Here is a 26,058-nt window from a genome sequence, read left to right as displayed (position 1 = left end):
GCTAGTTCTAGCTCCTGCCAACCTAGCGGTTCGAAAGCAAGAAATTGCAAGTAGATAAATAGGGACCACTTCGGTGGGAAGGGAACAGCGTTCCGTGCGCCTTGGTGTTTAGTCATGCCGGCCACATCACCACGGAAACGTCTTCGGACAGCGCTGGCTCTTCGGCTTTGAAACGGAGATGAGCACTGCAACCCTAGAGTCGGATTCGACTGGCTTTCGAGCAAGGGAACCTTTACCTTTTATATAACCATAGGCAGGGCTTTTTTTTGAGAAAAAGCCCCGCAGGAACTAATTAGCATAATAGGCCATACCCAACAGCAGGAACTCAGTAGCATATTAGGCCACACCCCTGACAGCACAGCTTATTAGCAATTCAGGGATCAATGGTATTAGCCCACACCCCCATGTTATCAGAAGTGTGGTCATCCAGCCACACCCACCTTTTGCTTCTTATTCTGTTAACGTTGTCTGTTGTCAAAACCCAGGGCTTTTTTTGGAGCAGGAACTCCTTCGCATGTTAGGCCACACACCCCTAATGTAGCCAGTCCTAATGACTTTCTGCTGTTGGGTGTGGTCTATTATGCTAATGAGTTCCTGCCAGGCGTGGCCAACTTGGGAGCCAGCTGGAACTCCATTCCTGTGCGTTCCTGCCCAAAAATAGCCCTGCCCATAGGCCATTACAAGTTGAGATGCCACAAAATACAGTGATAAATAAAACCGTAAAACTAGAATATAAAAATTTGCAATTAAAACAGGTTAAAACTTAAGAGACTACGTTTTCAAGAAACCGCCCTCAACAATACCCTCTCAGACCTTGGCTGATCCTGCGTTGGCTTTTCCCTCCATTGTTTTACCAAACCCACACTGGAACAGAAAAGGTGCAGCTCAAAACCATATTCAAATACGCCGTGGCAACGCCATACTGACTGCAAAGTCACCCTTGAACAGCCATAAATCTATGTGGGAAGTACCATAAAACCCGATGATCAAAGAAAGTGGAATGCAGTGTAGAGGGGGATTTCTGTTTCAGGGTGGGTTTGGTATAACAACAGAGGGGAAAGCCAGTGCAGAATCCCCTATGGTCGGATAGCAGGGATACAGTCTTCTGGTCTACAGAATATGGGTTTCTGGCAGATAGAATTCCTGCCAAAAATTTAACCCTGGAGTTAGTATATAACGGGCAAAATAAGATATAATGGGTTACGTTCTCTGGTGTAAGCGATCCACAGACACAGAGACGTTGGTGATAAACTAACTTCATACTAGGCTTGCCAAGTCCCCCCGGTCCCGGTGGATCGGGCCTTGGAGGGAACCCCACCCCCAAAGTATGTGACGTGCACGTCACCCGGAAGTGACGCGACCACGCCACCCGGAAGTGACTCGACCACGCCGGGCATGCTGAGGGGGGGCGGGGCCACGGTCATCCGAGGGAAAACTATGGTTTTCCCTCGGATGGTCATGGCCCCGCCCCTAGCATGCCCAGTGTGATCACGTCACTTCTGGGTGACGTGGTTGTGGCGTGCGCGCTCCAGGAAAGAGCTGGGAGTCCCCCACTCCAGCGAAAGGTAATACTTGGCAACTCTACTTCATACTCTCAAAGGTCTTGGGAAAATCAGAAGGACAAAAACAGCAGCTTTTCTTATTCCACATCAGAAGCAGGGGTGTAATCTCAGTTGGCCAGGCTCTGGGCATGGGAGGCTTGCCCGTCCTCCCAGTTCAGGCAGGGCATCCCCTGCCCCCTGTTGCCCACCAATGCCCCAAGTGGCGATGTGGGGGGGGGAATAAAAGCCATTGGTCGTGTCCCTGTGTCACTTCCAGGGAAAACCTGGAAGTGACATGGGGTAGGTAGCTCTAGGAATTGTCAGAAACTCTGTGGCTTTACTGCCCCGTGCCCTTGCCCCCAGCCCCTCCCACCAGCTCCCAGGCTCAGCCCAGTTTATGACTGGAAGGAAGTGTGTGCATGAAAAGCAAAACCGCTGACGGTTTTATTTTATTTAGGGCGTTTTTATTTATTTAAAACATTTTGTTCACTGCCTTCCTTCTATACACAGCTCAAGGCAGCTTTACAAGATAGACAAAATACATAAAACAGATACTTTTTAAAAAAACAGAATTTGAAATCATAATTGAGGACTACTAGTAAATTAATCAAATGCAGTCTTAAATACAACCATCTTCAGCTGCCTCCTAAAGGCTGAAAGTGAGGGGGGCCAGGCGCACCTCCCTGGGGCGGTTGTTCCATAATTGTGGGGCTGCTGCTGAAAAGGCCGTCTCTCATGGACCTACCCAAGGACCTTCTTTGATTGATGGGGCAGTCGTGAGGGCCTCCTCCCTGTGATCTTAATTCCTGGGACCGAGGCAGGTTGCAGTGATCTTACAAAATCACCATAGAACGAAACAGGCCAATTGAACCTGATATATAACGTAAATCAATCAACAGGAAAACCTTAATATACTTTTAGTGGCAAGAAAATGGAAGACAGATAAAGTACCCACAAAAGAGGACTTATCTATTAAACTCATGGAGTTAGCACAAATGGACAATTTGAGTCTAATATTACAAGATAAAGACCAAAAATGTCAAGGTGGTTTAGGGTATATGAATGGTTAGATCGTCAAAGGGACTGACAAGGATGTATAGTGGTTTTTATAATGCACTAAGACGGAAATATAAACTTTCAACTCTAAAAATTCGTGTAATCTAACATGATGAAGCATGAAATGTTATGAAAAACTTTTCAAAAATAAAAGCTTTTTTTTAAAAAAAACCAGGAAAACCTTAATATACTTGAAGGCCAGCTAAGTAATTCAGTCTTGCATTGCTATCAAAATGCTAATAACGTGGAGGCCTTCCTGACCCACGTCTGCCAGCACTGGAGCTCTCTTCATGGTGGTTTCTGTGTGGTGGAATTGCCTTCCTGAGCTGATCTAATCTAGCTTCATAATGGAACTCAACTGATGAGTGAAGAGGCAGTCCTGAAGATACGTGGGCCCTAGGCCGTAAAGAGGTTTAAAGAGGTAAACGTATCAGGTGTTCTCTAGTGGTGGGCAAACTCCCAGTAATTGTTTCCCACTTATCCAGTTGGTGGGCAGAAGTAGGCTAGCAAAACAGGGTGGGCAGTGGTCTTTATTGGCACGCAGTTACATCACTTCCGGTGCGACATGGAACTGCTGACATCAATCTGGGCAACTGCTAGAGTAATGCCGGCACTTCCGGGTCACGCCGGAAGTGACATCATCACACCCCGACAAAGATCAGTGCCTCCGCTGTAAGTGCCCTCCTCTGCCATCTCCTGCCCGTTGCTGGGCCGTGCCCGACAACCCCTATATATTGAGCGCCTAGAAGTGGACAAGGAAACAAATGGACAATCAATGCAGTGATTGAAACACTGTTGTACTATGAATTGTGGTTTGCTGGAGATGTTAAGTGAGGAATGCCCCAACATTCTGCATGAGCCTGATGCTTTTGATCGCAAGGGCTGCACCAAGTAGAGTGCAGTACGGTAGTTCCTACACCATGGATCAGTGTGACTAGATAGTCATCATCTCCCATTCAAGTACTAACCAAGGCTGACCCTGCTTAGTTTCCGAGATCTGATGAGGTTGGGCTAGCCGGGGATATCCATGTTGGGACAGGAGGCAGCGGTGGCAGCTACTGTTTTGTGCCCAGGCTCAGCACTGCCTCCCCTCCTCCCAGGGCACACTGTTTGCCCTGGGAGGAGCGCCCCACCCCAGACCAAAGCGGCAGCAGCAGTGGCTGCTTCCTGCTTGGCGCTGTGTTGGCACTTCCTTCTCCTTAGAGCTTGGGTTACAGTCAAGTATTTTCATTGACTGTTCTGGGAAAACACTGAAAAAAATACCAAACATTTAGATGTCTGGTGTGTTTCCCCCCCAGTTTTTCTCTTGGACAGGCAGTTAAAATACCGGACTGTCCAGGTCAATACCTGACATCTGTCAACTCTACTCCTTTCTGTTCTACGTTTTAATGTTTGGTGTAGTGGTTAAGAAGGGCGGACTCTGATCTGGAGAACCAGGTTTGATTCCCCGCTCCTCCACATGCAGCTGCTGAGTGACTTTGGGTCAGTCACAAGTTCTCTCAGAGCTGTTCTCTCAAGAACAGTCCTCAAAAGAGCTCTCTCAGCCCCACGTACCTCACGGGGTGTCTGTTGTAGGGAGAGGAAGGGAAGGAGATTGTAAGTCACTCTGAGACTCTGAAGGGTGGGGTATAAATCCAGTCTCTCTCTCTCCTCTCCTCTCCTCTTCTGTGTGCATTTTATTGATTGTATGTGTATTTTAAATTGGTTTTAATTGTTTGAATGCTGTGTTTTTGTTTGGCTTTACTTTTTTTAAAGATTGTTTTCATTATGTATGTTTTTAATCTGTTAGCTGCTTTGGTGGCCCTGGTGAGGGCAGAAAGGTGGGGTATAAATTCTATAACTAAATACAATCAAAGATAATTATAATCCACTAAAATTGGAGAACCAGTATACCCTCCAGGGCCGTGGCCTTATCGACCAGCATCACTTCTGTCTTGTCTTGATTCAACTTTAATTTGGTCTCAGTCACATGACCGTGGCTGACAGCCATTGGCTGGGAACAGAGGTAACAGCCTCTGGGGGCGTAGATAAAAAGCATGAGTGTATTGATGACTCATTTCTCCAAAGCTATAGACAGACTCCTCCAAAGGTTTCACACCAGTATTGAAAAACAGTACAGAACGCACAACCCTGGGGCAGGGGCAGGAAAAATCTTGTTGGTTAACATTTTTAATGTAAATAATAACACTGTAGGGCAGGGGTGTCAAACATGCGGCCCGGGGGCCAAACCAGGCCCCCGGAGGGCTTTTATCAAGGCCCGCAGTGGAACTGGCTGTCTTCTGCTTCTTCTTCCAGTTCCGCTGCTGCTGCGTCATCGTAGGTTTGCAGCTTACAGATAAAACACCTGAACAGCATACTCAAGATTGCAATAGCACAGACATTTTGATGCAATAATTCAGAGCAAGAGGTGTCGGTTACCAGACACTGTTAAATAAACAAAATATTGCAAGAGTGCTAATGTTTTAAGCATGTTTTTATTTTAAGTAAAAAAACCACACCTTTGTGTTTGTGTCCTTTATAAAGTTTATATCTCTGCTACCTGGCATTATATTTTATGACACACATGGCCCAGCCCAACAAGGTCTCATTTATGTCAGATCCTGCCCTCATAACAAATGAGTTCGACACCCCTGCTCTAGGGCATATGCTTGTCAAGCAAGGATTCAGTGGCTCCAGTATACTTCTTTTTAATGCCATCTTCTGCTCTGAATACTTGGCTAATATTGAGGAGGCCACTGTTCTGAAAGACGATGAAAGATCTAATAGCAGTAGAAGGGAGGCACAGCCCTTGTCTATGTCTAAGTGGAGATCATTCACTAGAGCAAATGACTGGAGCAAATTATGTAGTCTCTGTGCTTTAACAAGGCCTCGAAGCCTGCTGACGAAGGGTCAAGGGCAGATGTGTCATCTAGGAAATGCTGAAGTTTCTCTGCCACCACCCTGTGAGCGTCTCCTTCCTCGCAAAAGGCAAGTTTGAGTCTGGTCTATGGATAGCTGTATTTTTTTTAATCCAGAAGAAGTTCTTTGCCAGTCAAGGGCTGAATACTATTTCTCAAGTAGTCTTATGCCAGAAAGAGTGATCTGGATATAAGATCCACAGCCACTGGAGAATCGGGCGGACTGGTGGTGAGTGCCCGAGCTTTCCTTAGTCAGTGTGTGGGCCCTCCTGCCTTCAGGGTTCTGTTTTTTCTATTCCCCTTTCTCTTTCTTCCTCCCTTCCTCTTCTGGGAGATAATAATGTTTGGCTCTGCTTCTTGTGGAAGCCATTAGTGGGTTTGACTCCGCCTCTTAACAGCGTCCATTTTGGGTTGGCATCTCCTCCACCTTGAAAAATTCCAAAGGTGCCCGCAGGCTGAAAAAGGTGGGTGAGTCCTGCCTTCAGTTATACTTATGTGGCTGCTGGTACCGGCAGTCCTTTAAAACGCTAGTGAAGTTTAAGTGTTAGCAGATTTTGGTTTAATTCCCTTAATACCCCTAATACAGCTCGAAGTAATCATAATAAATGATAAAAGCCCTCGGATGCATGTACAATGGTAGCTTTGGGCTTGTAGATTCTTTGTATACATTTATGCTAATCCATTCATAGTCGTCAAGCAGAATTCTGGTTTTGCTTGCATAACTTCAGTTGGCATAGTGCATGAACTGGAAAGGCAAGCATGTAGATGAAGGCAGGAAAAGGATCCAAAATAAGTAATGGGAGAACTGAGTCTCACTTTGGCTTGGAGAAAAGTTTGTGAGTGTCTCCCCCCCCCCTTACACAAAGTGTTCTGAATAGTTTGGACGCTTCTTTTTACCCCCCACACCTCCCTTGTTGAATGTTAAAGATGTGCCATAACTTTTATTTCTACTAGAGGTGCTTTTTTTTTTTTGGTCCCAGCTGAGTCGTAAGGTGTCATTGGGGTGTGCGTTCCGGAATTCAGATCGGTTACGTAAGGGGAACACACGACTCCCACCCAGTGTGTTTAAACAATGAGGAAAGCAAACATCTGAAGGACTTGAAGAGTGCTGCGCAGATGGAATTGACAAGAAGCCAGCACCTTTAACTTCCAATTTAATCACTATACCTGTGTGTTGTTTACACACACACACACACACACACACACACACACACACACGCCACTAAGAATTTTAAGCTGGTTTTATGTAAACAATGGTTACCTCCATAGGCTCAAAACATGGGCTTTTATAACTAACGTTTCCTCCTTAAAGTGTGTGGGTCGATACAGTACAATAATCATTTGTCTTGTGCTTCCCCCCTTCTCTCTGGACTCTGCAAGGGCGTAAGAGTCGGACAGTGCTTTCGAAGTGTGTTACACCCATCCTGCCTGTAACAATGTGCTGGGTCGGGCACCCATGTCCCCAACACGTGACACGTGTATTTTGGCCCTTAGTCAGCAGTACCCTCTTCTCCAGTCTTCTAAGCAGTTGGGGCAGTTTGCGTGCTCATTGAACACGATAAGGTGAGAGAATCTGATCATGGCTCTCTTGCATTGTGTTATAGACCCAGAGGAGTTAGCCGTGTTAGTCTGCTGCTGCAAAACACTAAAATGCCCAGTAGCACCTTTAAGACTAGCAAACTTTATTGTAGCATAAGCTTTCAAGAAACACAGCTCTCTTGGTCAGATGCATCTGATTAAGAGAGCTGTGTTTCTTGAAAGCCTATGCTACAATAAAGCTTGTTAGTCTTAAAGGTGTTACTGGGTATTTTACTGTTTTGCATTGCATTGCATCTAGTTTGGATCTTTTCAGTGAAGGTATTTTTTAGGAAATTCTGCTGCTGCTTTGACACCTTTCATCAAACTAAAGGAATGGCCCCACCCCCTTTTTGGCTAGGCATAGTTTGTGTGCCTGAGCAAAACACCTTCCCTAAGGAAGTTCCTTACTTGCAGAGGGAACTCACAAAAAAAGCCATTCAGACTACAAATAGGTGACAAGCCAGTGTTCCCTCTAAGCTGAGTTAGTGTGCGCTAGCTCAGAGTTTTTCAGCCTGCGGTTCACACATTTTTTTGTCTTGGCTCAGGAAGGAGGGCTCCAGAGCAAACTAATTTATGCAGGAGCCAAATCGCTCGCTCACAACTTTAATGCCAGTAGCTCACAAAGTAGAATTTTTGCTCACCGGACTCCACAGCTTAGAGGGAGCATTGGTGGCAACCCTGACTAATAGTTCCGCAACATCACTACTGTGGGTCAGCGTGCAAAGTCTGTTTTCTTCAGACGTTTATAAATGGTGGTATACCTTTGACCAAGGATGGCTAATAAAAAGCAGCAGAAGTAAATCATTCCCCCCCCCCCGAATTCTGTGACACTTCCTTGCCATATGTCAGTGGTCTTATACTTTGGTGGGTGCCATAAATTACTGGAACAGCACATGTTAAAGTGTTCAGGACTGTAGCATATGATGTGTTTGGTCTTGTATGCTGTTTCTATCGGATTGCCTTGGAATGTATACTGGGGAATCATTTTGCTCGCGGTTTCCGTGGGACGAGACACCGATAACCAGAACAGTCATTTCAACACGATCTGTTCAGCAGAAAATGGGGCGGGAGAGCGGCAGACTCCCCTTCCTTTGGCGTTCTGCACCCACTCCACCCACTGAGCAAGCTGGCTCCTAGCAGGTGTACTGTCAGTGCCAAAGCCACACCTGTGTTTTTTAGTTTACCCAATGAAAACCATACGTTTCTGCTCTCTCTCTCTCTCTCTCTCTCTCTCTGGCCCTGCGTGTTTTCCTTTGCTTTCTCCCTGACTCACATTAGCTCGCGCAGAAACCAAAGCCAGATTCCAGGTGCCGTATTCCACAGCCAGTCTGTCATCATAGAAACAAGAGTCCCTCCTCCTTAGTCCTCCCGTTGCCAACCATTTCTGGGTGGGTGAATGTCAGTCGCCGGAGAGTTATTTTTAAATGCGAGAGGTGAGGCTTGCCATGTGAAACTTAAAAAAAAAAAAAAAGGAAAGGAAAAGAGGGCGTTTGTTTGCAGAGCTGACATCAAAGTGGAGATCGCTGCCGAGTGGCCGGGCATTTTTTGCTCTCTACCTGCTGTCAGTCACCGAGATCTTTGCTCAGTCTACGGGATCCGTACGAAATATTACTGTTGATGATCCAGAAGACAAGTGGTCTTTTCGCTGCTCTCTCTGCACCCTGGACTTTGAAACTTTGGAGTTTGTGCTGAGCCAGCTTGCAGTCCTTTCACCCACGTTTGCTTAAACCTTAAAGCAATCCCTTTCCTTTTTCTTTTTTCTTTTCCCCTGCAGGATAATATAAATGTTTTTTTGAAAGCCTGTGAAAAGCTTGGATTAAAAGAAGCTCAGCTTTTTCATCCCGGTGACCTTCAGGATTTATCCAACCGAGTTACTGTCAAGTAAGTATTCAACGTTTATCAGTTAGCTTCACGAACCTTTAGAATATTTTCTTAATTATTCTTGGTGCTGCCATTCATATACGTGATTGTTTGTAAGAGATAAATTTCATATTTCATGTGTGCCTTCTGTTTTGAGAGTGTTTCTTTTTCTTTTAAAGGGGAGACGATCTAATCTGGGCAGGCTTTTCCTGAGTAAAATCTTTCAAGGTATTTGCTGACGTTTTAGGTGCACCGAGCCCACTGTATACTAATTAATGGTTGCATGGCTTAAAACTGTAAAGTAGAAGGTTCCAGCGTTTAAAAAAGACAGAAGCAAAACTGGAGACCTTTGCTGCAATCTTGTGATTAACAGGAGGCTGCTCTCAGTCTGTGGGATCCGTGCACCTTTTTTGCTCTAGCATTCGGATCGTGAAATCTGTAGTCGTAGAGTGTTGGACCTAGAGATGCCCTTCTTTCTCACAGATGCACCACTTTTATTGCTTTTGAGACATGGTGCTTAGAGGTAGCCACGACTGTGAACTTTGAACCAGGAAGTCCCAGGTCGGTATCTGAACTGAGCAGTGAATTCCCTAGGTGGTCTTGGGTGCAAACGATTACGTCTTCACTTCCCTCTACCATACCGAGTGTTGGTGGCGGTCTTAAAGGGCCGACATAAAGTCTGCTGGAAATCAGAACTTCAGAACACTTCAGAACTTTCTGTATGAATAATGTTACTCTACAGAACTGTGCAATTACTGAGTATTAATGCAACATTGTGAATAGCAGCATGCTCCTGAGCAGTGCTCCCTCTAAGCTGTGGAGTCTTGTGAGCAGAAATTCTACTTTCTGAGCTACTGGCATTAAAGTTGTGAGTGAGCGATTTGGCTACTGCATACATTAGTTTGCTGTGGAGTCCTCCTTCCTGAGCTAAGACAAAAATGTGTGAGCCGGAGGCTAAAAAACTGTGAGCTAGCTCGCACTAACTCAGCTTAGAGGGAACACTGCTCCTGAGGATAATCCTTTTTCTCACCAGGCTGAAACTGATTAAGGGAGACGTTAGGATGAGAAACAACCTTTAAAAAAAAGGGTTCTCATGGAACGCTGAGCTAGCTACAGTGTGTTCCAGCTATTAATTGCTGCTATTACAGCTGGTTTCATGAGAAGATTTTTTTAAAAAAGGTGTTAGATCTTGCACACTATTTCACTTCCTTCCATGAGCCAGAGGCCTCTTGCTCCTTTTTTTTAAATTTGGTAAAGACATTTATGAGCTTCAGTACAGAGCAAGACAAAGTCCTTAATACGTTGCCAAGAATTTTGTCATTAACAAGTGTAACGAAGGTAAATATGGCATGCAGGAAGTGTTTCCTTGGGGCTGTCGCGTATGCCCTCTGTCACAGCTCATACGTGGTTGTTGAAAAGTCGGAGAGGGCGCTCATTGATAAGGCAGAAATGTTAAGGAGACCGTTTTTAGTTTTGGAACCTTCCCGCTCATCTGAGAAGGGCAAGGGTAATATGTACGCAAGTGGGGGAGAGCGTGTTGCCAAGAACGGTAAACAGTGTTGTGAAATCAATATTGCCAAACCTCTAGAGCACCTAATACTAGTCAAAACTGGGCTTTGTCACTCGTCACTCACTGATGGCCTTGGGCTAGGTTTGCTGGGTCCCCTCTGGCCGCCAGCGGAGGATGTGGGGTAGAGTTGCCGCATCCAGGTTGGGAAACTCCTGGAGATTTGGAGGTGGACCCTGGGGAGGACAGGGGACCTCAGTGGGGTACAGTGCCATCCGAGCCCACCTCCCAAAGCATCTGTTTTCTCCAGGGGGACTGATCTCTGCAGTCTGGAGTTGAGCTGCAATTCCAGGTGAACCCCAGGTCCCACCTGGAGGCTGGCATCCTACCGGAGGCATGTCAGACTCACCTCCAAGCGACTGAGCGAAGTAGCTGATGTGTTATGCGTGTACAGGAATATGAGGAGCTGTCATTCTTCCCATATGGAAAAAGGGGAAATAAACAACCGGCAGCCTGACAGAGCCAGTTTGGTGTAGTGGTTAAGTGCGCGGACTCTAATCTGGGAGAACCGGGTTTGATTCCCCACTCCTCCACTTGCACCTGGCTGGATGACCTTGGGCAAGCCATAGTTCTGATAAGAGCTGTCCTTGAAAAAGAGCCGTTTCTGTCAAGAGCTCTCTCAGCCCCACCTACCCCACAGGGTGTCTGTTGTGGGGAGGGGAAGGAAAAAGGAGTTTGTAAGCCGCTCTGAGACACCTTCGGGTAGTGAAGGGCGGGGTATAAATCCAATCTCTTCTTCTTCTTCTTCTTCTTCATCTCCACCCTTGAGGCCGAGCAGGGGGGTCACCTTCTCTCTTGAGATGCGAAGGAATTTGCCTAGGCATACCCTGTGCAGCCCTGAACCCTTCCCATGGGGAAGGGGCACAGTCCGCATTGCAGAGAACGGGACAGAGCCCCGGGCCCTTCTGGACCCTCTTTAAGCACTGGAGAACTGGCCTCCCCACTTCAGGACATAAAAAGGTTCTGCTCCCCCCCCACACACACACATTTTCCTACCTGAGCTGTGCAGGGCTTTCTAGTTGCACTGTCTTAAGCTGAGGGAGACAGTGGAAGGCTGTGCTCCGTCTCTTCATTGATATTCTGGAATACCTCCCCCCAATTTCTTTTCCTCCCTGATGCAAAGCATTTAGGGTTGCCAGATCCCCCGGGCCAATGGGAGGGGGTAGAGTTCCCATCTCCAGGTTGGAAAACTCCTGGGGGTTTGGGGGTGGAGCTTGGAGAGGACAGGGACCTCAGTGGGGTACGGTGCCCTCCGAAGCAGCCGTTTTCCTCCAGGGTAGCTGCTCTCTGTAGCCTGGAGGTGAGCTGCAGTTCTGGGGTATCCCCAGATCCCACTCGGAGGCTGGCAGCCCTAGAAGCATTTAAGGGAGGGAGAAGAGGGGTAGCTCTGCCATTAGAGCCGCGCAAAGGGGGGTACTAACAGTGATCGGCCTGTCCTCTAGCTTCCCTGTATTGCTTTGGACATGAGAAGGAATGTGCGTTTTAGCTCTCTTAGCTTAATACATTTTAATCCCAGCCTTGTTCGAAGGAGCTTAGAGAAGTGTACCTGGTTCTCCCTTATCCATATGGGTTACACAACAGCCCTGTGGGGTAGGCTGGGCCAAGAGTTCATCACTGACCCAGTATTTCCAGTGACCTCCATGGCAGTGTGGGGATCAGAACCTGGATGTCCCAGTTTTTTAGTTCACGGTTCTCATCACTGCCCTGTTAGTTAATGAGCTGTCTGAGAGTCGGAAGGGCGGTGTGTTGGAGGTGGGGAAACAGGGATGCCAGCCTCCAGGTGGGACCTGGAGATCCCCTGGAAGTACAGCTCATCTCCAGACTTACAGAGATCAGTTCCCCTGGAGACAATGGTTGCTTTGGAGGGTGGACTCTATGGCATGGTGCCCCACTGAGGTCCCTGTCCTCCCCAGGCTCCATCCCCAAACCTCCAGGAGTTTCCCAACCTTGATCTGGCAATCCTGCCCCTCCATCCCTCACCGGCGGCCAGGGAAGACCTGCCAACCCTAGTGGGGACGGGAAATAGGATGTCAGGCAGTACCTGACAGCTGGCAGGAGGTTCGTGGGGCAGTGTCCCTGGAGAAAGAAAAACAAGACCGTGGCTACTTACTGGAAGTTTTGACCACAGAGTTCTTGGCAATTCCTAGAGCTACACAAAAATGACGGGTTGCAAGAGCGGCTCTTATCCCTTCTGGGTAGCTCTAGGAACTGTCAGGAACTCTATGGTTAGAACTTCCTGTAACTAGACAAAGCCTTTTCTTCTTCTTAATTTTTCTTCCCAGGACGATCAACCCTCCCCCCCCCCCCCCCCGTGGCCCCAGTTTCTGACCATAGATCAGCTGAACGTTGGCAAGCAAGGGCTGCGATTGGTTGTAGGTCACCCATCTAAGCAGGCAAATGGGAACCTTAAAGAGAAATGAATGTTGGGGTGGGGGTAGGGAGGCAAAGGTAAGTGGATCAGGGCCTGGACGAGTCCATCACATGAGTTTTTAATCTTAAGCAATACCATGAATTATTTCATGCTCTCTGTCTCCAGCTGCTGTGAATCCTGGTGCAAAGACGTTGGCTTTGTTGCCATTCTGTATAACGAAAGTGCCTTCGTCAGTGTTCATCCTTTAAATGGGAATATATAGAAGAGCGACGGTCTCGTTCCGTGAGGCGTGTTGTCATTTTTTTATTTGCCTGCCCCATTCTTTTAGGGTGGAGATTGATACCAAGAGTTTAAAAATAGGAAGCTACGTGCCACTATAACAACATCCCCATACTAGCTCTACAGCAGGCCGTTCAAGGACATTTATCACGCCGCAGGAATACAGTAGCAAAGCACAACTGTCTAACAATAGCAGTTTACTTCTGGAGTTAGTTTGGAGTGATTAGAAGTTGCGTGGTCTTGTCTTGAGCTGCAATCACTATAACGTGAGAAAAACTGAAACCAAAAGCAGAGTTTCAGGGCACGTGTTGCTCAACCCTTTTTCTCTCCAGCCTGAACTGCCACTCGAAAAGGCCAGCAGGTATGTTCAGGTGTTGGTGACTATTGATGAGATGAATGCTGAAACTCTGGCTGGTTCAGAGAGTTGCCTCAATATCTTTTAAGGTCCTTGGAGTAGAAAGGTCATGGTGGTAGTTTGCCGCTTCCAACCAGCAGTGCCCTGAAACAAATGAATTATTTTTCTCCTGTTTCTACAGGAATCTTATGTTTTGTGTCTGGTAGATCCTCGCAAATAGAAAGAAAGACTTATTCCAAACACCAAGTCTCTGTAGTATTAATTCCATTCTTTTAACTGGTACAGAGATAATTGAAGTTTTCTAAATATTTTATCACATACAGTTGCCAACAAGGTGCTAGCTGGAGATCTCCTGGGATTACAAGTGATCTCCAGGCAACATAAATCAATTCACCTGGAGAAAATGGACTCTATGGAATTATACCCCATTGAAGTCCAATCCCTACCCAAACCTTGTCCTCCTTGAGAGCCAGTTTGGTGTAGTGGTTAAGTGTGCGGACTCTAATCTGGGAGAACCGGGTTTGATTCCCCACTCCTCCACTTGCACCTGCTGGTGTGACCTTGGGTCAGTCACAAGCTCTGGCACAGCTGTTCCTGAAAGAGCAGTTTGTGTCAGAGTTCTCTCAGCCCCACCCACCTCACAGGGTGTCTGTTGTGGGGAGGGGGAGGGAAAGGAGTTTGTAAGCTGCTCTGAGACTCCAAGTGAAGGGCGGGGTATAAATCCAATCTCTTCTTCTTCCTCCTCCTCCTCCTCCTCAGGCAACACCCCCAAAATCTCCAGGTATTTCCCAACCTGGAGTTGGCAACTCTGTCTATCACATGGGAATTTATTTTTGAAAAAAAAGAACACCTCAAATTATTTTTCTACATGTAATGCATTTAAATATTGCTTCTCCCCCCTGCTTTGGAATATGTTTTTAAAAATAAACAAGGTAGCCTATTATGGCATTATTTTAAAGAAGGCAATTTAAAAAAAAGATATTAGACAATTCCCTTTTTTAGGCCACAAAGTTCTCTTGTAAAAGCCACAATAAAATTAATTAATGGGAGCAGCGATCGTGTTTTTGCTTCAGTAGTGCCAAGCACATAGCAAGTTCCTGGTGGACCTATTCCCTTTGTGGATGCGATCCATCATCCACAGGATGCTCCTTGTTTAATGTGGCACAATTACTCTTACGGTACACCCATCTGTTGCGGAATAGCATTCACCTTTGGGCACTCATTACTCAAATCATTAATACTTGTGGGAATTCCATGTAGCAACTGGAGCTTCTGCGAGTAAACAGAATCGAACCCTCTACACATTCTCTCTAGTCGTTTTCAGCTTGCGCGGTCAATACACTTTCCCAATATTGTTTTTGAAACATTTTTTTTAAAACATGCTAGAGCGCACTGGACTTGTGTATCTGGGCTGCTGTTTCCTCAGGCTCTTGCTTATGGTTTTAACTAGCTTGTACGTATTTAGCAAACTGTCAGTAGTGTCTGGAGTCAGTTTGTTCAGGTTCTAAGTGTCTTGACTCTAGCAAGCAGATGCAGCATACAGGATCCTCGTTGGCAGACACACTACAGAGCTGGGGGATAGTTTTCTGTTCTCCAGATAGTAGGCAGGTAAGATAGGCCTGAAAAATCCCCAAAGGGGAGCTTGAGAACTGCTCCTAATTATTGCCTCTCCGGCACAGAGACTGTAAACACTGCAGCTTGGAGAATGCATGTATTAATCGGTAGAGAGAACCACCTGGATTTTGAGCATAAGTTAATCATCCTCCAAAGAAGTGTGCGCCTGTGTGTGTGGGGGAGAGGGAGAGCTTTCATGGACATGTTTTCAGCATAGGGAGGCTGAGCATAAATCTTAGCTTCTGTGGGGAAGTAAGTGTGTCTTGAGGTCATAGGACTGAGATTATTACAGGGTGAAATGCGAAACTCCTGCTAAAAATACTTGCAGAATCTTGGGTAGAGCTTAAACAGAACGTTTCAGCGTGTTGTAATTTTTCCCGCGATTAAAGTTTGGGGTTTTTTTACTTTAAGAACTGGTTATGTCTCTTAATTGGAACCTTGGTAAATATTTCTGTCCCTGAGTTCGGCATTAAACTGTTTTCAAAAGACTTTCTGTGTAAAAAAGGCGAACTCTTCTTGCATGGAAAAGTACTATATCTGCATTGTTTTCTTTCTGTAGAAATCCACCTTTAAGTGTCTTCGGTATTTGTCCTGCTTGTGTGGGTACATTGAACAAAGTGTCATATCTTGTGGGTTACGCAACGGTGTCCTTCCCACAGCATGACATAAAGTTGTGAATATTTCTTCCTACAGTGTGCTTGCTTATGTAAGTGTGTGCATACCGCATGTGTTCCTTTCAATTACTTATTCCTGTACTCTTGAGGCTCAGAACTATACTTCTGTGGGTGGCGGGGGAAGGGAAAATAACTCGCCCACACGTGTGGGTAGTCTTAAAGCCACCTCTTTTAACAATTTCGGAATTGAATTTCAGATGCTTTAAAGATCTAATCCATCACTTGTCGTAGGGGGGAGGCCGACAAACATAGGTTTTACGTTCCAGTAATATCACTGTACAGTTATCTGAACGGTATTACGCTCCTACCTGAATCTTGGCAAGGCTTTTCACTTTCCATATCTACCTGGTGGGCATGTGATGTCTTCTGGGTTTTGAGAAAAATGCAGGGAAACTAGGTCCAGTTGGAAGTAATGTTGGTATTTGTTAATTGCAAAGTATCTCTTCTTTCAAGTCTTTGTGATTGAGGGCAGGGGTTTAGATTCAGCCCCCTGAGGGGATTAGGGAATGAGTCTTCCCAGTGAATCAGAGGAGAAAATAGTCCTCCAAATGAAAAAAGTAGTCCTGGCAAATTAGAAAGGGGGGGGGGGGGGGGATTTAATTAACATACGCCTCAGTCTATATCCAATTAAATATCCACTTCTCTTATATGGTGTCAAATGGGAGTTAGCCAATTTGTTGGCTTGAGGGAGAAGGGGAGGGGAGAATGTCTGGGAAGCCATAATAGTCCTTTTAGCACGTTTTAGGTTTTTCTTCATAGTGACTCTGTTGGGGGTAAGTTTTAACTAATTACGTAGGACAAGTCTAGGGATCTAAACAAAAGCGTGTACAGTTGGGCCTCGGAGGTAGGGTGCCATAGTGGAATCTCGTCAGAAGAAGAAGAAGAAGAGGAAGAGGAAGAGGAGATTGGATTTATACCCCGCCCTTCACTTAGAGTCTCAGAGCGGCTTACAAACTCCTTTCCCTTCCCCTCCCCACAGCAGACACCCTGAGAGGGGGGTGGGGCTGAGAGAACTCTGACACAAATTGCTCTTTTTCAAGGACAGCTGTGCCAGAGCTTGTGACTGACCCAAGGTCACACCAGCAGGTGCAAGTGGAGGAGTGGGGGAATCAAACCCGGTTCTCCCAGATTAGAGTCCGCACACTTAACCACTACACCAAACTGGCTCTCAAAACACCGCATCTATTCCTAGCCACAGGGAACAGTAGGGTAATTATAACCTTGGGCAAAGACTTGGCTTGACAGATAATAGTATGTGGCCTCTGAATGTTACATTTTAGTCCAAGCATCCATTGCATGTTCTCTGGCTTTCCCTCCTCCCAGTGTTCCTGAGTAATCTTTTGGTCAATGTGTATAGTGAGAGCTGTGTGGTAAAGCTTTTCCCAGGCCACGCTACTTTAAGCTTAATGTGGGAGTTAAAGTTTATGTGTTCCCCCTGTGAAGAAAATATGGCTTCCTCACGGAGTCCTAGCTTATCAAGAAGAAAGGTTCACCCTAACTCTCGCCACAGAAAAGACCAAGAGTCCAATAGCACCTTAAAGGCCGACAACATTTGTGGCAGGGCATGGGCTTTGGTGAGTCACAGCTCACTTCTTCATCTTCCCTTGCTCGAAAGCCAGTCAAATCCGACTCTACGGTTGCGGTGCTCATCTCCGTTTCAAAGCCGAAGAGCCAGCGCTGTCCGAAGACGTTTCCGTGGTCATGTGGCCGGCATGACTAAACACCAAGGCGCACGGAACGCTGTTACCTTCCCACCGAAGTGGTCCCTATTTATCTACTTGCAATTTCTTGCTTTCGAACTGCTAGGTTGGCAGGAGCTGGAACTAGAGACGGGAGCTCACTCTGTCATGCGGCAACCCGGGTCTCGAACTGCTGAACTACTGACCTTCCACAGCCTGCAGTTCAGCGTCTTAACCACTTGAGCCACCGCAGCTCCCCAAAGCTCATACCCTGCCACAAATTTTGTTATTCTTTAAGGACACCATCGTTCATATCACACAGAACGGTCAACCATGATACTCCAAAAATACTCATAAGGCAATTTCTTACAGGCATGCAATTCAAATCTTTCAATATGTAAAGGTAACATGCACCACTCTGTATACTGAAAGATTTGAATTGTCTGCCTGGAAGAAATTGCCTTATGAGTATTTTTGGAGTATTATGGTTGACTGTTCTGTGTGATATGGCTTGAGATGGATACACAGGACTTCATTCTATTCTGCCTTGAAGAAGCTTTGTGGGAAACGGATATCAAGCGCTGGCAGGCTCCGTTGGAGAACCGAATGACGGTGTCCTTGAAAGTTATCGAGACCTTTGAAGATTGAAACGGACATCCATCGTACCATCACTTGTCAGTAACCATCTTATGAAAGACGATTTATAATAAGGCTTAACAAGCATTATAACTCACTGGCACTGTACACTTTACTGGGTTAGTCATTTAGATCTGAGCCCCCGTTTTGTGTGGTTCTGGAATGTTTTCTGAGATTTTGGGCATGATAGTGACATGCATGGTATGAATTGTGTATATCAGATGTGTCGAACTCATTTGTTATGAGGGCCAGATGTGACATAGTGTGTCGGGCTGGGCCGTGTGTGCCATAAAATGAAATGCCAGATACCGGAGATAGAAATTGTATAAAGGACAGCAGCTGGTAAGCTCCAAATTGGTGTATCCTCACTGCAAGGCCCCATGGGTTGGGAGGGGGGTGCAGAGGAGAAGTCACATAGGCAGACCGGAGAGGCAGCAGTGTAGCACTGGACAGACGCTCCCACGATGCTTGACTAATGCAGATGAAGTTGTTCGGCTGTACTGAATCCACAATAGACTGGCTCTGCCTACTCCCACCCTCCCAGCACTCCCTCCCTTGCATCTTTGCTCGCGGGGCCGCATAAGAGCCCCGGACGGGCCGGTTCTGGCCCCCGGGCCTTATGATTGACACCTGTGGCTTATGTGGATTTGTTTACATGAACAGGTACTGAAATTTGTTGTAGGTCTGACTTTTTCCATAGTTAATTTTTCACAGTTGCTTTTGTCGCCTTGGGTGACCGACATGGAGGGGGGCAGCAATAAGTGGAGGGTATTCTGTCCCCAATTAAGGTTAAGTATGGAATAACAAGCTCTTAATGTATGGTGCACTTCACAGGTAGAAACAAATTAATATTGCTTCTGGCAAAGGTTGGACTGTCCTCTTCTCCTGGACTAATTTTGTATATGTAGATCCATTTTTTTTCTACGGGAGTATGCACCCGGAAGGGCTGTGGTTTAGGATAGGCTTCCGTCTCGTTGCATGAAGTGGCCCAAATCGAGGCGGGCAGGTTGTGCCGGGGTGGGGGGTGGGGAGGCAGCTGATGTTTGGCATGCGAGCAGCATACTTGAATAGGGCTAATTTAGTTCCTGGCCGAAGTTCATATTCAGTGGTAAATCTGGGTAGGGCATCACGTATGCGAAAGGAAATATGATTATACTCGAAGCATTGTAACGCCCAAGAATGTGCCCCATGATTTAAAAATGAGCAGGCAGCTGGGTTGATAACTTCCTCATCTTCTCCCCTCCTGTGTGTGGCTAGAGATTAAATCCCAACACATTCTAGTTTCTGTAATCATAAGTATCTTATGAAATCCTTAAATGTTTACACAACTGCGCGAAAAAAATCAAACGAGGTGGAACGGAATGGTTAAATCATAGCAAAGGCGAAGTCTGAGGAAGTAAACATTGGAATCCAGGAAAGTTACTCTTTGGGACATTCACTTTAGTGGAATGCTTCTGTCCTTCAGCTGTTTACCCTTGCATACCCATGCATGTCATGTCAATTCTGTTGGATCACTGGAATCACTGGAACAGTGGGAGGACTTCTAATGTCCTGGCCCCACTGGTGGACCTCCTGATGGCACCTGGTATTTTTGGCCACTGTGCGACACAGAGTGTTGGTCTAGATGGGCCTTTGGCCTGATCCAACATTGGCGTCTCTTATATTCTTATGTTCTTATGAATCCCTGTATGTGTTGGTGGCTTAATTTAAAACAGTTAGAACTCATGCACACATTTAGGCACACTGGCAAGCATGCAATGTTTGACTTTCAGGTGGACCTATGCATTTGTCCTGGGTCTGAACAGTTCTGTCCCTATTGCACATTGCTGTAAACTGATAATGTTGCTGTTCTCTGGTAGTGAGTGTTTTCCCTTAATACCACTTAAATCCACTCAGAGGGCAGCTTTTCCTGAAGGACAAATTTCTTCTTCCTGTGCAGAAGCCATTTTGCTTGGCGTGCCAGCTAACAAGCTGTGATCACACACACTGAATAATGCACCTTCAATCCACTTTCAGTGCACTTTCCAACTGTGTGAACTGGCAGGATCCATAGAATCATACAGTTGGAAGGGGCGATACAGGCCATCTAGTCCAACCCCCTGCCCAATGCAGGACCAGCCTAAAGCATCCCTGACAAATATTCGTTCAGCCTTTTCTTGAAAGCTGTCAGTGAAGGGGAGCTAACCACCTCCCGAGGCAGCTGATTCCACCTTTGAACCACTCTGACCGTGAAAAACGTTTCCCAGTTGGAAAGTGGATTGAAAGTGTGTTATTTAGTGTGTGTGACCGCAGCCATAAACTGTTGATGCCATTGCTGAGAATCATGGGGGTAGAATGGTGGGCACAAAGGTGTGGATCTGCCCTTATATAGACAGCAGCCACCCCCTCTTCCGGTCATGAGCTACTAGTTAAAATCCAGCTGTGCTTCTCAGGAGAAAAGGATAATGGCCCAGCTGGGCTTGTGTGTTTCGTTGTGATCTCTAGAAGAACACAGTTAAAGTACCTTGAATTTAGGGTTAATAACCTGCTGGTGGCCTCTGGAAATCTCTGGCTATTATTATAATCTCCAGGCTATTGAGATCAGTTCCCCTGGAGAAAATGGCTGCTTTGGAGGGTGGACTCTGTGGCACTGTACCATGCTGAGGCCCCTCCCCTCCCCAAACCTTCCCCAGGCTCCACCCCCCAAATCTCAGTGTGTTTCCCAACCCAGAGCTGGCGACCCTACTTGAATGGTGGCAGCCATGTCACGATAGTGCTCATGTCTTGATGGTGGTTTCCCTCAAAAAGATACCTAGCAGACTTAGCTTTTCCATTCTAAAAGTAGGACAAATACCAGTGTGGGTGCGGAGTATGGTTTGTGTACAGACTTCCCGTCAGGGACTTCCTCGTGTGTTTGTAAAGGGTGCAGTCCCAGTTGTAGCTTTGACATTTTGCAGTGAACTCTGGCCCCTTCGGGAAGATTACTTTTAAAAAACCTGATGCAGGAATTACTTCACCTTAAAAAAATGAAAGCTTTATCACTGTTACGTAGAGGTTGCTGAGTAATCTTTAGTATATGCCCTCGCATACATTTTTTACAAGGTTTGTTACAAAAGAATAAGAGGGAACATTGCCTAGTACCTGATTTTTTTTATTTTTTTTATAAATGGAGATTGAACCTGGAACCTTCTGCAAGAAAAGCAGATGCTCTGCCATAGAATCACAGGCATATAATCACACCTCTTACTTTGTTCACCCAGGCCATTCTTATATTTATTCATAGGGGTGTGGAAACTTGCATCTGCATATCAACCAACATGCCCCTTCCTTGAAATCCTTTGGTGTTTTGCAAATTGCAGGGATGGGTGTGTGTGTGCGCGCTTTCCTTAATAACTTTGACTCTGATAAGCTTGTCTTGGCCTGTACCCACAATCTTTGAGAATTAACCTCAACAGTCTGGGTACTGTGCTTCATGTAACTCGATACGTGGGCAAGATTATTTTAGCCAGGCAAATGTATTCAGGTATACAATAATCAGAGATTAAAAAAAGATTATTTTTAACCTGCCAAATAATAAAGCAAATTATCAGGGTGTAACATTTAAAATCACACAGCAGACGGTTGAGAAGGAGCCGTCTTCCTCCCGTGAAGTTGTGTGTCTGCGTGCCATCATCAAGTCCCCGCTGACTATCAATGGCTACTAGCCACGGTGACTGAGGGGAACCGCCACATTCAAAGGCACTAATCCTCAGAATCCCAAGGCCAGGAGGCAACCGCAGGGGAAGGCCTCGGCCTCTATGCCCTGTTGGCTGTCCAGAGGAACTGGTTGGCCCCTGGCTGAGAGAGGATGCTGGACTAGATGGACTGTTGGTCTGATCCAGCAGGGCTCTTCTTATGTTCTTATGACTTATGGTGACCCCATAGAATGTTAAAGGCAAGAGACAGCAGTGGTGGTTTGCCATTGCCTGCCTCTGTGTCATTACCCTGATATTCCTTGGTGGTCTCCCATCCGAATACTAGCCAGGGCCAACCCGGCTTAGCTTCCGAGATCTAATGAGATTGGACTAGCCTTGGCTGTTTAGGTCAGGGCCCCCTGAAGTTGAGTAGGTACACAATAATATGCACACATTTCTTGAAATAGTTGTCCATTGCTGACAACTTGAGTGTGTCGTAACCACATTAATTTTCACTTTATATAACATCCACTCTTACATTTTCGTTGCTTTGGGGCTTTTGAAAGAAAGATGGTCATGTTCCATTGACTTATCGACAACACGTTCTCGTCCTCCCCTTTCTTTTCTCCTGTTTAACAAGAAGCTTGGGGACATAAATTTGGAGCGGTGGATTCACACTGATTTCTAGGCCCAGAGTGCCCCTGTACTTTCCACTTTTACACACTGATGTTTCTTTAACAAATGAAAGTTTAGCACTGTCAGATCGACTTGCCTGTGATCGCAGAATGCTTTTCTACTGTTCCGATGCATAGTGTGCTAAAACTTTTAATTGAGGTGTTATGAGATTTGATTTTTACTGGAGCCATGGGAAACTATGCAGGACTGTAGGTCTTGGGTGTTACCCTCCTCCTAGTTATTTATGCTTCTTGATTTAAAAGGACTTGGGCATTCCAATCTTGCTGCAGCATTGCTGTCAATGGGTTGTCCAGGTAAACAATTTGATACATTAACTCGTGGGAACATTCCATCGCATCGGAATGCAGGTTTCCATCCCCCCCCCCTCCCCCCCCCCAGAGAACACCTTTAAGGCTAGCACCATTATTGTGGCATAAGCTTTCATGGGTAGAGCCTCCTTTGTCAGATGCATTAAGAGCTGCTGTCTGTTGACATCCAGCTGGTTGAAAAAACAATTGGTGTACGAATTAGGTGCTCTGGAGTTGAGACCCAAACGAATGCTGTCAAAACTGCACACGAATTCAGCACCTCGAGTTTAGGAATCTCCCGTTTTAAACTTTGTTTTCGGCCGAAATCCCCTGTTACCTAATATCTGGAGAAGTCCGAATGATTCCTGAGTGTTTCCATTTTTTGTGTCTTGGTTTGTGTCCGTATACTTTCCTTTGTGTGGAGAGGGACCAACTTGGCCAGTGTAAATGGCAAAAGGGCATTGGTGGATCATAGTGAACGCATCGTGATGGTGTGACTGGCATGGTGTGATGATATTGCTTGAGTAGAAAACAAGACAGCGTTGGCTAATTTCAGGGGCCAGCACATGGATTTCCTAGGGCTCTTTTTGTAGCAGGTACCCCTTTGCATATTAGGCCACACACCCCTAATGTAGCCAATCCTCCAAGAGCTTACAGAGCTCTTTTTACAGGAGCTACTGTAAGCTCTTGGAGGATTGGCTACATTAGGGATGTGTCGCTTAATATGCAAATGAGTACCTGCTACGGCACTCTACAAGTGAGCACAAGAGTCCCTTTTCCTCTCCCATCCACGAGCCTATGAGAGCAAAGGGTGACCTTCCATGAGATGATATAAACCCTTGTTGGTAGGATTGGGAGATAATTTAGAAAGGAGTTATTGGTGGTTACCAGGAACATCTCTGTTTCTGCCTTGACCGGGTCTGTCCCACTGAAGGTGATCCTGGCGTGTCCCTCTTGCCTTGCTTAGCTTTCTGAGTCGGCCCATGTTAGTGCTATAGTTTTAAGAATGCTTGGTACAAATCCTGGATGTCGTTGTCCCTGGCTGAAGAGCTGGAGTAAATGTGTTCATTGTTTGGGGCTTAACCATAGACACCATGTCATGTGGTATGATCTGGATGATAGTTAGCTGGACAGATTGAAGAAAATGTACTGGCCGGTTGACTTTTAGTATAAAATAGTGTGTTGATGGCCATCGCTGTGTAACTATGCATTGTCCAGAAAGTCTTGGGGAGGATCCCATGGCTCGGTGGTAGAGCATCTGCTTGGCATGCAGAAGGCCCCAGGTTCAGTCCCTGGCAGTCTCCAGCTAAAAGGACCAGGGCTGTAGGTGATGTGAAGGACCTCAGCCTGAGACCAAGGCTCGGCTCATCCATTAGCCACAGTGCCTATGGCCCATGAAACTTTTAGGGGCCCACGAAAATGTTCTGGTTTCTTTTAAAATCAAAATGAAAGAAATGAACTTCTAGGGTCAAAGAAAATGTTTTAATTATTTTCTCACATCAGAGGGAAAAAGTGAAATTTTAGGGCCCACGAATCATAGAATCATAGAGTTGGAAAGGACCTCCAAGGTCATCCAGTCCAACCCCCCTGCACAATGCAGGAAATTCACAAATACCTCTCCCCCCCAACCCCAGTGACCCCTGCTCCATGCCCAGAAGAGGGGGGGGCTCCAGGATCCCTGGCCAAACTGGCCTGGAGAACAATTGCTTCCTGACCCCAAAGTGGAGACGAGCATTTCCCTGGGCGTGTGAGAAAGGGCCACGAGAACTAAGCACTGACGCAACCCTCCCTGTCCACCCTCTCGTGATCTGCCTTAAGGTCACAGAATCAGCGTTGCTTTCAGATGGCCCTCTAGCTAAACTCTATTACATTTTTGCCTGAAACAGAAAAATAAATGAAATGTTGAAGTAGTAAAAGTTATATCAAAAATAATTTTTAATGTTGATATTCTTATGGTGGGAGGGGGTCTGTGGCCCTTGAAAGTCATAAAGTGGCCCTGCCTGAGACACCCTGGAGAGCCGCTGCCCGTCTGAGTAGACAATACTGACCTTGATGGACCCCGGGTCTGGTCCAGTAGAAGGCAGCGTCATGTGTCTTAAGCTCCCTTCCCTTGGTTCCAGATGATGATGCGCATCACTGATCTTCCTGAAGTACAGAAAAGATACATGGGATTATTAGGCATTTAGGAAGGATTGTTTTAAAACCTGCCATACACATATTGTCACACCTTGAGACCAGGCAGGTACCCCATACCAGTGCAACTGATTTGAAGGTCCAAGATGTTCCCAGTGCGTGCGTTTGCTCCGAAGGAAATTCTTATCATTTATGATAGGCTGCGGGAAGCTAGATGCCCCATAGCAAAATTCAATTGCAAACAAAGCAGTATCCAAATCTCATATTTCAGCGCTGCCGTATAGGTAAGCATCCTGACCTATGTTCCCTCTGAACTGTGGAGTCTTGTGAGCAAAAATTGTACTTTGTGAGCGACTGGCATTAAAGTTGTGAGTGAGTAATTTGGCTACTGCATAAATTAGTTTGCTCTGGAGCCATCCCTTCCTGAGCTAAGACAAAAATGTGTGAGCCAGAGTCTAAAAAACTGTGAGCTAGCTCACACTAACTCAGCTTACAGGGGACACTGATCCTGACATATTTTTACCGTCAAGTTCTTTCACGGTTTTAAAAGCAAGCATATTTTTACTCTCAAGTTCTTTCACGGTTTTAAAAGCAAGAACTGGTCCCTTGGTCAGTTTCTCATTTGTGGGGTGACGTTAACTAAGACCGCAACGTCTTCTGAACTTGGGGCCTGTGGAATGAATGGCAGGGGTGTTTTGCCTCGTGCCCTCTTCTTCTTAGATAACAGGAGTACTACAAGAGAGCCAGGCAGACTGGAAGGAAGTTGCATGAAAATTGATATGCCCGATCACTGGCGCCTCTAAAAGATTTCTTGTCGGGCTTGATCCATGACTTGACTCGCTGCTGCTTCGCGTCGCATTTCCTGAAGCGTTTTATTCACACCCTTTCTTGCCCTGATTTGCTCTCTCGGACTGTAGTATTCTCTGAGGTGAGATGGGTCAAGATGAGCTTACCTGTCCTGTTCCCAGTTCTCCTTCCACTCCTGCCGTGTAGCCGATGCACAGGTGACTCTGTTCGCTTCAGTATCCTTTGCGCTTCCCAGTGTAGAGAGCACTGATCACACACACACACCGAGGCACCGCATCCTCAGCACGAAAATGCAAGACCCAAGAGAGTGCCCTGCTGTACAAGTCTTGAGCGGGAAACAGAAGCCAGTTCTCAGTGGTGGTGGAAAGTGCCGTG

General features: G+C 46.2%; 1 protein-coding gene across 1 annotated transcript in view; it reads left to right on the top strand.

The window, feature by feature from the left end:
* LOC107115419 (LIM domain only protein 7-like) overlaps positions 1-26,058 on the top strand; it is a 66,822-nt gene that overhangs the window by 24,645 nt on the left and 16,119 nt on the right. Inside the window, exon 4 of the mRNA XM_015417120.1 lies at positions 8,847-8,953. Within this exon, the coding sequence (XP_015272606.1) occupies positions 8,847-8,953 (107 nt within the window). The remainder of the gene's footprint in view (positions 1-8,846; positions 8,954-26,058) is intronic.

Source organism: Gekko japonicus, unplaced genomic scaffold (genome assembly GCF_001447785.1).
Source record: "Gekko japonicus isolate JY-2015 unplaced genomic scaffold, Gekko_japonicus_V1.1 scaffold902, whole genome shotgun sequence".
In the NCBI taxonomy this organism is placed as follows: domain Eukaryota; kingdom Metazoa; phylum Chordata; class Lepidosauria; order Squamata; family Gekkonidae; genus Gekko; species Gekko japonicus.
Note: the sequence above shows the minus strand (reverse complement) of the source record. Positions and strands in the feature narration are given on the sequence as shown.